General features: G+C 42.0%; 1 protein-coding gene across 1 annotated transcript in view; it reads right to left on the bottom strand.

The window, feature by feature from the left end:
* LOC126267590 (macrophage mannose receptor 1-like) overlaps window positions 1-15,306 on the bottom strand; it is a 197,929-nt gene that overhangs the window by 20,563 nt on the left and 162,060 nt on the right. The window contains exon 7 of the mRNA XM_049972891.1: window positions 9,747-10,136. Within this exon, the coding sequence (XP_049828848.1) occupies window positions 9,747-10,136 (390 nt within the window). The remainder of the gene's footprint in view (window positions 1-9,746; window positions 10,137-15,306) is intronic.

Here is a 15,306-nt window from a genome sequence, read left to right as displayed (position 1 = left end):
CCACGAGTCACAATATCCACCACTTCGAGTTGCATAGGAACCATCATATCAGTGGCTAAATCCTTTGGATATTTCACTCTTAAACTATTTGGCATATCAGCTGTAACTCCACTCAAAACTACAGCCTAAGACGCTATTTTTATAATTTAATCTTTCATTGGGCTCAGTCAATATCTCAATTTCTTAATGAGCAGTGTACTATTAGTAAATGAGAGGCACAATGTGAGAGAGATCATTCAGGAGAAGCAAGAATCGTCGATTAGTACTACGATCGAATCTTACGAAAGATAACAGTCTGTTATTAATAGATAATTAGACTGATAATAGAACTTCATCTTTTGTTTGCAGTGACGCTCGTTAGACAATCTCTTGTAGAATTTTTTTTTCATTTGAGTAGGCGCAGCGTTTGCCAAAAATATCGGTTCAAACAAATAAAGAGATATTTTAAAATTTTATTATGTACATGTCTTAGAATACGGTTGCCGATGGTATTAAAGTACACATGATGCCTTGGTTATAACTTAGGGAGACCCGTATTAACGTCTCATTTCGAGGAAATATTTCAGTAATGACTCTGAGGTATTCTACGCAAAAGAAAGACATGGTAGATTTCCTTTGATTTACTTTACTTTTTCGACTTCGCAAAAAGGAATAGAAAAAGGCAATAGTCGCCAAATGTGTACACTTCTTTTCATTGTCGTCTGAAAGAGGATATATTTAATGCGGTATTACTCAAGGATTCTTGGTTCGTACTGTGAAAGTAAAGAGTAGTACACAGAAATGCAAGAAAATTCACCATAGCTAGACAACTTGCAGAGTAGCCATCTATTAAACTCTTGAAGGAACTTTAATAAAATAACCGCACAGTATTCAAAGGTAAAACTGTCATCTGCAAAAAGGATAATTTGAACGACAACAAAATTTAATAGTCATTGAACGACAACAAAATTTACTAGTCATAGACCTACAGCAGATGGTATGCCGATGTCCCCTATGGCCATTTGGACTTACCCAATCCGGACAATTTGCGAATAACTTCTCTGTGGTAGCCATAAAATGGTAGAAATTTACAAAGTAGGCCAGAAGATATGGATTCAATACTAAGAGAGGACAGTCCTGTTGTGGCCTTCATTTCGAATACTGGTTTGATGCAAGTGTCCACACTGCTCTGTAAGGTGTCCAAATAAGTACTGCAGCCTACGTCCTTCAGAATCTTCTTATTGTATAAATCTCTCGGCCGCCGTCGACAATACTACCCCACTCCCGTCCCACTCATTCCCTCCAGTACTAAAGTGATGATCCGATGATGTCTCAGAATGTGTCCTATCAACTGATCCCTTCTTTTTGTCAAGTTGTGCTAGAATTCTTTGTCCCCGGATCTATTCAGCACCTCCTTATCAGTTGCGCCATATACCCACCTAACATTCAGCATTCTTCTGAAGCACCACATTTGAAAAGCTTCTATCATCTTCTTGTCTAAACGGTTTATCGTCCATGTTTCTCTTCTATACATGGCTACACTCTAGGCCATTTCCTTCAGAAAAGAGTTTCTAACACTTAAAATTAGATTTGACCTTAGCAAACTTCTTTTCTTCAGAAACCCTTTTCTTATCATTATCAGTCTACATTTTATATCCTCCAACCTTGGCTGTCATAACTTATTTTGCTACCCAAAAAGCAAAGCTCATCTACTACTTTAAGTGTCTCATTTCCTAATCTAATTCCGTCAGCGTCAACTGATTTTACTCAACTACATTCCATTGTCCCTCTTTTGCTTTTGTCAATGTTCATCTTACATACCCTTTCAAAACACTTTCTACTCCGTTCAGCTGATCTTCCAAGTCCATTGCCGTCGCTGACAGAATTAAGTTTTTATTTCTTGTCCGTGAACTTTAACTCCTTTTCAAATTTTTCTTTGGTTTTAATTACTGCTTGCTCCATGTACAGACCGAATAACACCGGAGATAGGTTTCAACCCTGTCTCACTACCTTTCAACCACTACTTCCCTTCCATGCCTCTCGATTCTTTAAATTGCAGTCTGGTTCCTGTACAAGTTGTAAATAACCTTTCGCTCCCTGTATTTTAACCCTGCTGCCTTCAGAATTTCAGAGTATTCCAGTCAACATTGTTAAAAGTTTTCCCTCAGACTATAAACGCTATAAACATAGGTTTACCTTTCCTTGACCTGCCAGTTATTCCATTCTTTTGCAAAGAATTCGTGTTAGGTTCTCGCAACTATGACTTATTAAACTGATAGTTCGGTAATATGCACATCTGTCAGTATTGCTTTCTTTGGAATGAGAATTATTACATTCGTCTTGAAGTCTGAGGATATTTCGCCTGTCTCATACATCTTGCAATCCAGGTGGAATAGTCTTGTCACAGCTGGCTCACCTAAGGAATCTGTAGTTCGGACGAAATTTCTCCTACTCCATGGGCCCTGTTCCGACTTAAATCTTTCACTGCTCTTTCCAATTCTACTATCTGTATCATACCTCCCATGGCATCTACATCTATGCGATCTTCCCTTTCTGTAATATTGCCTTCAAGTTGATCTCCATTGTACAGCTCCTCTATTACTCCTTATACGCCTGAATTTTCCCTTCTTTTTTTAGTACTGGTTTTCCATCTGAGTTCTTGACATTCATAGAGCTGCTTCTCTTTTCTCGAAACGTCTCTTTAAATTTCTTATAGGTGATATCTATCTTTCTGCTAGTCACATACGATTCTATATCCTTGCATTGGGTACTTTAGCAGTTCCTTCTCAGCCATTTTGTACTTCCTGTCAATCTCATTTTTTAGACGTTCGAGCTGTCACTCGCCTATTTCATTTGCTACATTTTTATATTTTCTCCTTTCATCAGCTAAATTCAGTACCTCCTGTGATACCCGAGGATTTCTATTAGACCTTATGTTTCTATCTCTACTGCCTTCACCATTTCATCTCTCAAGGCTACCCATTCCCTTTGTAATGTATTCCTTTTCCCTGTTTCAGCCAATCAGTGCCTAATGTCCCCTTTGAAACTCTCAACAACCTCTGGTCCTTTCAGCTTATCAAAGTTCCATCTGCTTAATTTCGTACCGTTTTGCAAATTCTTCAGTTACGATATTCAGTTTACAAAAGTAAATTTTGATCAGAGTTCACATCTGCCCCTGAAGATGTGAATTTAATATCCTGTACATAAATATCGGTCTTACCATTATATAATGAATGTGAAACCTTCCTTTGTCTCCATGTCTCTTCCACGTATACAACCTTCTTTCATGATTCTTAAACGAAGTGTTAACGGTGACTAAATTATGCTCTGTGCAAAATCGTACCAGGCAGCTCACTCTTTCAGTCCTTCTCACTCAGTCCACATTCATTTTCCATTTTTCCTTATCTTCGTTTTCCTACTGTTGCATTCTGGTCCACCACCACAATTATATTTTTATCTTCCTTAACTATCTGAGTAATTTCTTTTCTCTCGCCACACACTTCTTCAATTCCTCCGTCGTCTGCGGAGCTAGTTGGCATATAAACTGGTACTGTTGTGGTGGGTGAAGGCTTTGTGTCTATCTTAGCTACAATTATGCGTTCACTATGATGTCCTTAGTACTTTACCCACATTCCTATTTTCTTTTTCATTATTAGACGTACTCCTACATTATCCCTAGTTGTATTTATAACCCTGTACTCACCTGACTTGAAGTTCTGTTCCTCTTGCCACCGAACTTCACTAGTAGCCATTTTATCTCCTTTTAAATTCTATAACCTACCTACCCGATTAAGTGATCCAATATTTCATTCTCTGAACACATAGGACGCCAGGTTTGTTTCTTCTAGTGAGACATCCTCTTGAGTAGTCACCGCCCGTAGATCCGAATAGGGGTCTATTTTACCTCCAGAATATTTTTTCCAAAGCAGGCCGTCATCATTTAAAGATGCAGTAGAGATGCATGCTCTAGGAAAAAAATTACTTCTGTGGTTTCCCCTTCCTTTCAGCTGTTGACAGTACCAGTAGAGTAAGGCCGTGTTGACTGATGTTACAACGTCAGATCAGCCAGTCATTCAGACCATTGCTCCTGCAACTAATGGAAAGGCTGTTGCCCCTCTTCAGGAACCTCATGTCCATCTCGCCTCTCCACAGGTAGTCCTCCGTTGTGGTTGCACCGCTATCTGTATCTGTATCCGTATTGTTGAGGCATGTTAGCCTACCCCATCATGGTGCAAGGTTCATGGTTCAAAAAGGGGGGGGAGAGGAATATTAGCTGTAAATTAGTACAAAAGGAAATTAATACAATAAGAACATAAAAATAAAAGTTAGACGATTTGAGGTAAAACAAGAAAAAGCAGATTCTAGAATCTGGCCATGTACGTCTTAAAGTCATATAGTTACATACGATGTCACAAGCTTGATGAGACTATGTGATTCAGTTTAAACGGATTGAAGATACATATTCAAGAGCTGAAATCTAGATCTGCAATAAAAATACAGGTTGCATTTGGGACTGATTACTGAATTCCCTTTCCGGCGAAAATAATTCACCCTCTTTGACCATGATGACGAGTTGTCGCCACGTTCATAACATTTACTACATGTCTCGCTGACTTGTCCTTGTCAGTGTCGTGAAATTCACTAACAGCGCTCAAATTCATTTAGTACGCGATTAATGACGTCCAAGTAACATCAAAATCCATGATCATTTCTGCTAGATTTCTTTAAATATTACACCATTCCTTCCAAAACATTCAACCAATTTAGTAAAATTATTTGTCTGACTGATCATCAGCATTGCAGAGCAAACACTGAAGTACGGTTTTTCAAACATTTCAGGGTCTTATTAACAATAACTTGTTGTAATTTCTGATATAACGAAAACCTCTGCATGTGTTAGTCTTAACCAGTGTTGGTGGGAGGGCTTGCAAGCTGTTACCTGGGTATATCATTATTTGTACACATGAATATGAAAATAATAAAGGCAGATCTGTGAGATGAACCTAGCACTGAGATAAAAGATGCCAAATGAGAAAATAAATACATTTTAGATCAGTTCAACAGCGATACACGGCCTGCTCATTAAATTTTATTGTGATTCAAGTAAAGCAACAACAACAAAATGAAACAGGAGAGGGATTCCCTTACTTTGACTGTTCCGTTCTTTTATCAAAAACTTTTCTGAGTAGTCATTGCATTCTATAAAGACCTTTATACACGCCCAGGATGGCAAAAGTTTTAGAGCGATTTGAATAACATATTCGTTATGAAAATGGTGTGCCTCAGGACGATCGCACAGACCTTTTAGTGACTCCTACATCACACAATACTCCCATTCTAAAAAGAAAGCAAACGTGACATTAGTTAGTGCCACGCTGTCACTTTTATTTCCCATAATACCGAGCTTTTTATCAGAAAAATGCAACAAAAAAACATTCGAAAATTTAGTTTGGAAATTAGCAAGCAGAATAAGTGGTTTCTTGCAACAATTTTGAGTAACTTCTCTTGAGCCAATTAATCATATAACAGAGTTCTATCAAGAATACAACTTGACTACGTATTTCTTTTGTTGATTTAAAAAGTCTTTAGATTCTCCACACCGTAAGAAGGTACTGGACGCCTTAAAAAGTTAAAGCATACTTATACAACATTAAGCTGAAGAAGTACATCAGTACCAATAGAATAGGCCAAATGAAATTGGAAAATTTTTCGAACAATTTAAAATTGAAAGAAGAGAATCAATCTCTTAAAAATTATTCACATCGAGCTTTGACAATATATTCTCTGGTCATTAGGGTGTGACTACAAGCTAATAAAAAATTTACCTGTGACATTGTGGAGCTGATGGATTTCTAGGATGCGCTACAGTATTAATTGAGCGAGGTGAGCTAGGATTCTCTGCTACACATAAATGTTCCGAAATCAAAACTTATCACTAATGACCTGATTCAGCAGGAGGCAAACAATACCCCTTCAGGATACACGTAGCATTTTGTATACTTTACAAAGGTTTCCTGATTCAAAAATTGACAGCACCTGGAAGAAAACACCAGGGGAAAGCACTGAAGCTTCGATTTTATATGTAAGATGACTTTTCGCATGTTTTGAAGAGAATAATCTTTTATTCGTCGATCATTATTACTTTAATGGAGGGAAATGGATTTTAATACACAGAATAGGAAAACAAAAACAGAATAGTACTAAGTGCTATGGGAGCCATGTGCTGAAGGTTAGAGGAAGGGATGGAATTAGATATAAAGACTATGACCTATAAAATAGAACGGATAATGATGTATCTTTACCACAGCAATACTACTGAAATGGTGGCGTGGACTCTAAAGAAACTTCACACCTCATGATCGCTAGTAAAATGTTTATTAGATTTAGATAACCGGTTTCGGCAAGACTATCTTGTCATTTTCCGATCTTATGCTTTATAATGTTACAGCATCTTTCCTCCCAAGAAGAAAAATGACGTAACGATGTAAAGTATAAAGTAAGAAGATGGCAACATCGTTCTGCCGAAACCGGTTATCTAAATCTAATAAAAGCTGTGCTAGAGATCTTGGCGTTTGAAATTTCTTCAGAGTCCACACTACAGCAGATAGCACCCACGGTGATAATATGTCAGTAATACATAAAATGGCAGTAGACAGGCCATGACTTCAGAAGTGCAAATGACAGCTGCCAAAGCGTAACGACAGAATTAATGAATCCGGATGGAAAAAGGAAAAATTAAGATGACAAGGTGAACTTGCGTATTGAGGGCAATCGTAGCCAATGAATGCACGTAAGGAAGACTGATGAAGGGAACTAGAAGACGACTGCACTCAGCGGTGAGATACCAGTTTGTAATAGTAACTACAAAAATGCTTAAAAATGTTTGGATGATTCATAAATAAGATATTACGTAAGCTAAGAAAATTACTTTGGAGAGCACTACATATGGCAAACATAAACCCTTCCTTGATTAAAATAATACAACAGATGTACACTCCTGGAAATTGAAACAAGAACACCGTGATTTCATTGTCCCAGGAAGGGGAAACTTTATTGACACATTCCTGGGGTCAGATACATCACATGATCACACTGACAGAACCACAGGCACATAGACACAGGCAACAGAGCATGCACAATGTCGGCACTACTACAGTGTATATCCACCTTTCGCAGCAATGCAGGCTTCTATTCTCCCTTGGAGACGATCGTAGAGATGCTGGATGTAGTCCTGTGGAACGGCTTGCCATGCCATTTCCACCTGGCGCCTCAGTTGGACCAGCGTTCGTGCTGGACGTGCAGACCACGTGAGACGACGCTTCATCCAGTCCCAAACATGCTCAATGGGGGACAGATCCGGAGATCTTGCTAGCCAGGGTAGTTGACTTACACCTTCAAGAGCACGTTGGGTGGCACGGGATACATGCGGAAGTGCATTGTACTGTTGGAACAGCAAGTTCCCTTGCCGGTCTAGGAATGGTACAACGATGGGTTCGATGACGGTTTGGTTGTACCGTGCACTATTCAGTGTCCCCTCGACGATCACCAGAGGTGTACGGCCAATGTAGGAGATCGCTCCCCACACCATGATGCCGGGTGTTGGCCCTGTGTGCCTCGGTCGTATGCAGTCCTGATTGTGGCGCTCACCTGCACGGCGCCAAACACGCATACGACCAGCATTCGCACCAAGGCAGAAGCGTCTCTCATCACTGAAGACGACACGTCTCCATTCGTCCCTCCATTCACGCCTGTCGCGACACCACTGGAGGCGGGCTGCACGATGTTGGGGCGTGAGCGGAAGACGGCCTAACGGTGTGCGGGACCGTAGCCCAGCTTCATGGAGACGGTTGCAAATGGTCCTCGCCGATACCCCAGGAGCAACAGTGTCCCTAATTTGCTGGGAAGTGGCGGTGCGGTCCCCTACGGCACTGCGTAGGATCCTACGGTCTTGGCGTGCATCCGTGCGTCGCTGCGGTCCGGTCCCAGGTCGACGGGCACGTGCACCTTCCGCGAACCACTGGCGACAACATCGATGTACTGTGGAGACCTCACGCCCCACGTGTTGAGCAATTCGGCGGTACGTCCACCCGGCCCCCCGCATGCCCACTATACGCCCTCGCTCAAAGTCCGTCAACTGCACATCCGGTTCACGTCCACGCTGTCGCGTCATGCTACCAGTGTTAAAGACTGCGATGGAGTTCCGTATGCCACGGCAAACTGGCTGACACTGACGGCGGCGGTGCACAAATGCTGCGCAGCTAGCGCCATTCGACGGCCAACACCGCGGTTCCTGGTTTGTCCGCTGTGCCGTGCGTGTGATCATTACTTGTACAGCCCTCTCGCAGTGTCCGGAGCAAGTATGGTGGGTCTGACACACCGGTGTCAATGTGTTCTTTTTTCCATTTCCAGGAGTGTATAAAGATAACATTTGTCAAGTTAAAGTTGGTAATATACTTTCACAGAAATTTAGAACAAGCAAAGGCCTTTTACAGGGCTACCCCAGGTCACCATCATTAGTTAAAATCTATATCGATGTTAGCGTTAGAACATGGTCTCGTAAATGTAATAGTATGCGATTAGAAATAAGAGATGGAGTGTACCTACATCATTTATTGTTTGCTGATGATCAAGTAGTCGTAGCACAAGATGGAGAGGATGCTAACTATATGTGCAATCAACTAGCAGTAGCATACAAAACTTGGGGTCTGAAGATTAATTACCGAAAAACACAATACTTGACTAATGATTCAAATGAGCTACACATTGAAGGAAAGAAAATCAAGAAGATAAACACTTTCTGTTATTTAGGATCTATTTTAGAAATCGTGGGAAAATCAGAGTCAGAAATCAATAAAACAATTAGTAGCGGACGGAGGGTCACTGGGATGCTTAACTCAGTCTTATGGAGCAGGAATGTAATGAGCAGAACTAAAATATTTATATACAAATCCATATTACAGAGCGTGGTTCTGTATGGAACGGAGACCTGGACAATTAACATGAAGGACATTAAAAAATTACAAGCCCTAGAGATGGACTTCTGGAAAAGATCGGCAAGAATCTCCAGGAAAGAAAAGATAAGGAACACAGAAATAATAAGGAGAATGGAAATAAAAGAAAGAATATATGATGTAATGGATAGGAAGAAATTACAGTGGTACGGGCATGTACGAAGAATGGAGAAAACCAGAATACCAAAATTGATACTGGAGTGGGAACCGGAGGGGAGAAAAAGAAGACGACACCCTTTGACCACCTGGATCCAAAATGTACAGCAGACAATGAGGAGAATGGGCGCAGAGGAAGAGGACACACAAGATCGAAACACCTGGAGAAATATTTTGAGAATATAGTTTAAGAACGGTTATTGTTTGTATTGTAATTTCCAACTAAATTATTATGTTGGAAATAAGCCTCTGTAATGAGGAAAAGTTCACAATAATAAATAAACGTAAGCAAAGGCCACATGATACGTGCTAGATAGGATATATCGAAAAGATAAACAAAATCTTATCCATCTTAATCGACTGCTATCAAACTTTGCCCAGACGTTATTTGGTGCTGCCTGTGCAGAGTGGTTAGGCAATTCCTTGCCAAATTCCTACCGGTGATAAGTACCCCTTTCTATACCACTAAATTCTCTCCGTCAATCAGTTCTGACAAGAAACACGTGTGTGACATTGTCGCTTTCAGGGCTCTGTTAAATACCCTGAGCTGAAATTGCCGATGCGACTGGCGGCTAAGATAAGGTTCTTGTGGGAACGTACCTCTGCTGTCCACAAAAAGGCCTTCGGCCGCGTCGTCGTTGAGGTCCACCCAGGGGTCGAACCGAGTGGCGGGGAACAACCGTAACACATAATGCGCCTCGATGTTCGTATCGATCGACAGCAGGGCGCCGCCGTCTTGTTCGCAGACTCTCCTCGCTTCCAGGAAGGTTTTCTCCTGACTGAGGATCTTGTAGAACTTTTGGGCCTGCCTGCTCCACGTGTACCCGGACGGTACCGGCTTCTGCAAGCGGCGCTCGCACACGAAGGGCCGAAACATCCAGCAGGCTCCGTCGTCCAGAAGGCCGCCATCGGGGTGGATCACACCGCAGTCCTCGTCGACATAGTTGTCGGGCTCGCCCTTCCTCCAAGGCAAGAGCGGCGGTCTGTTACCTTCAACAAAAAATCGAGGGAAGCAATCTGCTTAACAGCAAAAAACTTAAGTCTGGCATTAACGAATAAGAATAAATTTGAAAACCTGCACGGAATGGCGCTATTTTCCTTTCGCTGCAAGATCCGTTCGCGTGAGTTACCACAGCATTTAGTATATATACCTTGTAACATCGCAGGATTTCGGCACGGAAGTCGTTGAAGCCAACATTTACTGAATGCTAAGCCCAGTTTTCGGACTGATCTATTATTCCCTACGGACTTCATCCATGGACTATAATGTTTCTGCTGACTTCCGCCCAGCAGCCATCCCCTCCCCTCCCTTCTTGACCAGTACTCATGGTTTTTTTTTATTAATATGTCACACCACTTGCCATTAGGACCTTCGCCCTTCGTATTATTTTGTAAAAACCACAAACACTTCATCGATCAATTTCTGCAGTCATGGACAAATCATTCTATAGCACACCATTTTCTTTTATTTTGTATTTGTAAATAGGATAACATTTTCGTGAAATGTAGAAACATTATTTTGAAAATATCAGTCAAAATATTAACCTAACAGCAAATCTGAAACTACTTCGTGTTGTATTAAATTTACAGGTTTACTACAAGATTATTGTGAAAAATTATCATAGCTTCGAGATTACAGTAATCTCCTTAATTTCATTGTAGCATTTTTAATCTAAAATTTTCTACAATGAAGTGGATGATCTCACAGATACTGATAGAAAAACATTAAGATATGTTTGTCTGGATTTCAGTTAGAAATCTATCTAAATACGCGCGTACTAGGAGTTATGTAACGAAGCCCTCTCTACGTTGCGTCGGTCTGCGACACAAATCTCTCAACGTCAGTAGATGCACGCAGTTTCTAATACGCAAAATATAATTAAAAGATAGTAGTAAACAGCCAAATTTTATTCACCAATAAGAGTTTCAAAATGAAAGACGGCCTACGAAAGATTTGCCGTAAGTTACATAGTACAACTTACATCATTTTGAATACCGCTAAATGTGCTGTTTCAGGCGATATTTGTCAACCAAAAACTGGCTTTGAAGATGTAACGCCTTAAAGGAATGCATTTCGTCGATAACGAGGTCGTTAGAGACGAAACGCTAGCTCAGCTGTATAAAGGCGAGAGAGGACATCGGACTCCGTCTTGCGGTGGAAATCTGCGGAATTCAGAAAATTCGTGGACAATCTGAACCTGGACTTCAGTCCTCGTCCTGCCACAAACAGTCTCTTTTATAACACTGCTTTTCTGTGACGAGTAGTCCGAATAACCGCACCTTCGCTCTCATCGGTAAATTCACCATAAATCAGTTCGAATAAAACATGTGCGAATATTCGTCTTGCCCGTTGCAGCAAGGCAGTCTGTAGCACGCTTAGTACAACTGTGACTTTGAAGGGACGCTCATAGCAACTCCATTCCCAAGACTTTTTCTGTGTTCGCACTCAAAATGAATGGCTTCCGTGTACTGTTAACATCTTTTTTTCTGAAGTTATGCTACTGTATCTGCAAAGTGAGAGAATTTCAACACCAAAAGATTTCTGTCGGCGATTTTCTCAAATTTCCCTATTTTGTTGTCGGTGTCATATAATGGCCACTGTTTACTAACCACTTCCCCTGTACACGTGAGTAGCAAATAAGCCGAAGTCAAAAGTACTATCATGCTCAAATGCACCCGAATGACCTGAATTGCATTCCACCTTATTTCCACGCAACCCACATCACGTAGCTACCTTGCAGTACAGTCCTTCGGCTATACGAGAAGGTTACAACACATGACAACTAAAAACTAGTTTTCTCTGCAAGAATCAGTCTGTACGTAAATTAATACCATGGTATTGCAAAGTTTGGAAATTCTTTCTTACAGGGGAGACCCTCCGTAACGTTTGTGAACTCAACTTTATTACAATGAGTGACATATGAAAAATATCACACTCATTAGTATCTGATATAACTAATACCCGAAACTCAGTGGCTTACATGATTCAGTAGTCCTTAGTCAAAATTAAATATTTTTATCAATAAGAGATTTTGAATGAATAAAAAAATGGTTCAAATGGCTCTGAGCACTATGGGACTCAACATCTTAGGTCATAAGTCCCCTAGAACTTAGAACTACTTAAACCTAACTAACCTAAGGACATCACACACACCCATGCCCAAGGCAGGATTCGAACCTGTGACCGTAGCAGACCCGCGGTTCCGGACTGCAGCGCCAGAACCGCACGGCAACCGAGGCCGGCTTGAACGAAAATCTGGACTCCCAAAGTTCTATAACGATTCAAAGCATGTTTGCTCTCTTAAAGGTTTTCAAACCGCATATTAACAGTCGTTCGTGCAGCGAGTGCTTTTGCATGAGCTGGTTAATGAAACGAATCAGTGAAAGGAAAAAACACGTGACTGACACAGACAAGTGCGCTATGGAAACCTCAACACTAAGAGATATCACAACTTCATTCACTGTCTCATGATGGCACGTGGATCTATGTGCAGTGCGAATGTCACGGCACCGATCGTCATGGGTGACAAGGCGTAAGGAAAGGTCAAATGTCGAAGTTTCCACTAGTATCAGTGAGAAAGTCTGAACTTATAGCATACAAGCACACTATTAAAGCAAAATAACAGCGCAGTTAGACAAACGTCAGGCAGCCAGCGGCAGTGATGACAATCACATGGAAGCAGAATTACAAACAGCACTATATTGAAACACTATGACAAGCATGCATATGCTCTTAAAATAACAGACAAAACATGAAAGGGCGAACACCATAGATTATGCAATAAGTACAACAGTAGGTGAAGAACAGAACTGCAGATAATGTCATAAGAATGTGAGAACTGTAGCATACAGACAGACGTACTCAAAATGACAGCCGGCCGGAGTGGTCGAGCGGCTCTAGCCGCTTCAGCTACGGTCGCAGGTTCGAATCCTGCCTCGGTCATGGATGATAAACACAATGCAACCAACGGTATGTACAGTAGCGCGATCAGAACAGTGACGTAAAATGCACAAGAGAGCAATAATGAAAATTTAATGTACAAATACAGGACTGTACGCAAAATTAAAAAACAATACTACGCACTTGATTACGAACCAGGTTGATGTCATGTGAAAATTAAATCGTCGGCAACTCATAAATTAAATTTGGATGCCGATGGCTTTCAGATGGTTTGTGAGCAAGTTATATTTATCATAAGGGTGGAGTAAAAGAAAAACATGTTCAAATGTGGGTGCAATCTTATAGGGCTTAATCGCTAAGGTCATCAGTCCCTAAGCTTACACACTACCTAAATTATCCTAAGGACGAACACACACACCCATGCCCGAGGGAGGATTCGAACTTCCGCCGGCACCAGCCGCACAGTCCATGACTGCAGCGCCCGAGACCGCTCGGCTAATCCCGCGCGGCAGGCGGTAACAACAGGGCATGTACACTACTGGCCATTAAACATGCTACACCAAGAAGAAATGCAGATGATAAATGGGTACTCATTGGACAAATATATTATACTAGAACTGACATGTGACTACATTTTCACGCGATTTGGGTGCATAGATCCTGAGAAATCAGTACCCACAACAACCACCTCTGGCCGTAATAACAGTCTTGATACACCTGGGCTTCATCTACATCTACAACTACATCCATAATCCACAAGCCACCTGACGGTGTGTGGCGGAGGGTACCTTGAGTACCTCTATCGCTTCTCCCTTTTATTCCAGTCTCGTATTGTTCGTGGAAAGAAGAATTGTCAGTATGCCTCTGTGTGGGCTCTAGTATCTCTGATTTTATACTCATGGTCTCTTCGCGAGATGTACGTAGGAGGGAGCAATATACTGCTTGACTCCTCGGTGAAGGTATGTACTCGAAACTTTAACAAAGCCCGTACAGAGCTACTGAGCGTGTCTCCTGCAGGGTCTTCCACTGGAGTTTATCTATCATCTCCGTAACGCTTTCGCGATTACTAAATTATCCTGTAACGAAGCGCGCTGCTCTCTGTCGGATCTTCTCTATCTTCTATCACCCCTATCTGGTACGGATCCCTTGAATCAAACAGAGCTTGGATGGCGTGTACAGGTACAGCTGCCCATGCAGCTTCAACACGATACCACAGTTCATCAAGGGTAGTGACTGGTGTAGTGTGACGAGCCAGTTGCTCGGCCACCATTGACCAGAGGTTTTCAGTTGGCGAGAGATCTGGAGAATGTGCTGTGCAGGGCAGCAGTAGAACATTTTCTGTATCCAGAAAGGCCCGTACAGGACCTGCAACATGCGGTCGTGCATTATCCTGCTGAAATGTAGGGTTTTGCAGTGATCTAATGAAGGGTAGAGCCACGGGTCGTAACACATCTGAAATTTAACGTCCACTGTTCAAAGTGCCGTCAATACGAACAAGAGGTGACCGAGACGTATAACCAATGGCACCCCATACCATCACGCCGGGTGCTACGCCAGTACGACGATGACGAATACACGCTTCCAATGTGCGTTCATCGCGATGTCGCCAAACACGGATGCGACCACCATGATGCTGTAAACAGAACCTGGATTCACCCGAAAAAAATGACGTTTTGCCATTCGTGCATCGAGGTTCGTCGTTGAGTACACCATCGCAGGCGTTCCCGTCTGTGATGCAGTATCAAGGGTAACCGCAGCCATGGTCTCCGAGATGATAGTCCATGCTGCTGCAAACGTCGTCGAACTGTTCGTGCAGATGGATGTTGTCTTGCAAACGTCCCCATCTGTTGACTCAGGGATCGAGACGTGGATGCACGATCCGTGACAGCCATGCGGATAAGATGCCGGTCGTCTCGACTGCTAGTGGTACAAAGCCGTTGGGATCCAGCACGGCGTTCCGTATTACCCTCCTGAACCCACCGATTCCATATTCTGCTAACAGTCATTGGATATCGACCAACAATGTCGCGATACGATACGATACGATAAACCACAACCGCAATAGGGCTACAATCCTATGTTTATCGAAGTCGGAAACGCATTTCTCCTTCTCACACGAGGCATCACAACAACGTTTCACCAGGCAGCACCAGTCAAATGCTGTTTGTGTATGAAAAATCGTTTGGAAACTTTCCTCACGTCAGCAGGTAGTAGGTGTCGCCACCGGCGGCAACCTTGTGTGAATGCTCTGAAAAGCTA

The sequence above is a fragment of the Schistocerca gregaria genome, chromosome 4 (genome assembly GCF_023897955.1).
Source record: "Schistocerca gregaria isolate iqSchGreg1 chromosome 4, iqSchGreg1.2, whole genome shotgun sequence".
NCBI lineage: Eukaryota > Metazoa > Arthropoda > Insecta > Orthoptera > Acrididae > Schistocerca > Schistocerca gregaria.
Note: the sequence above shows the minus strand (reverse complement) of the source record. Positions and strands in the feature narration are given on the sequence as shown.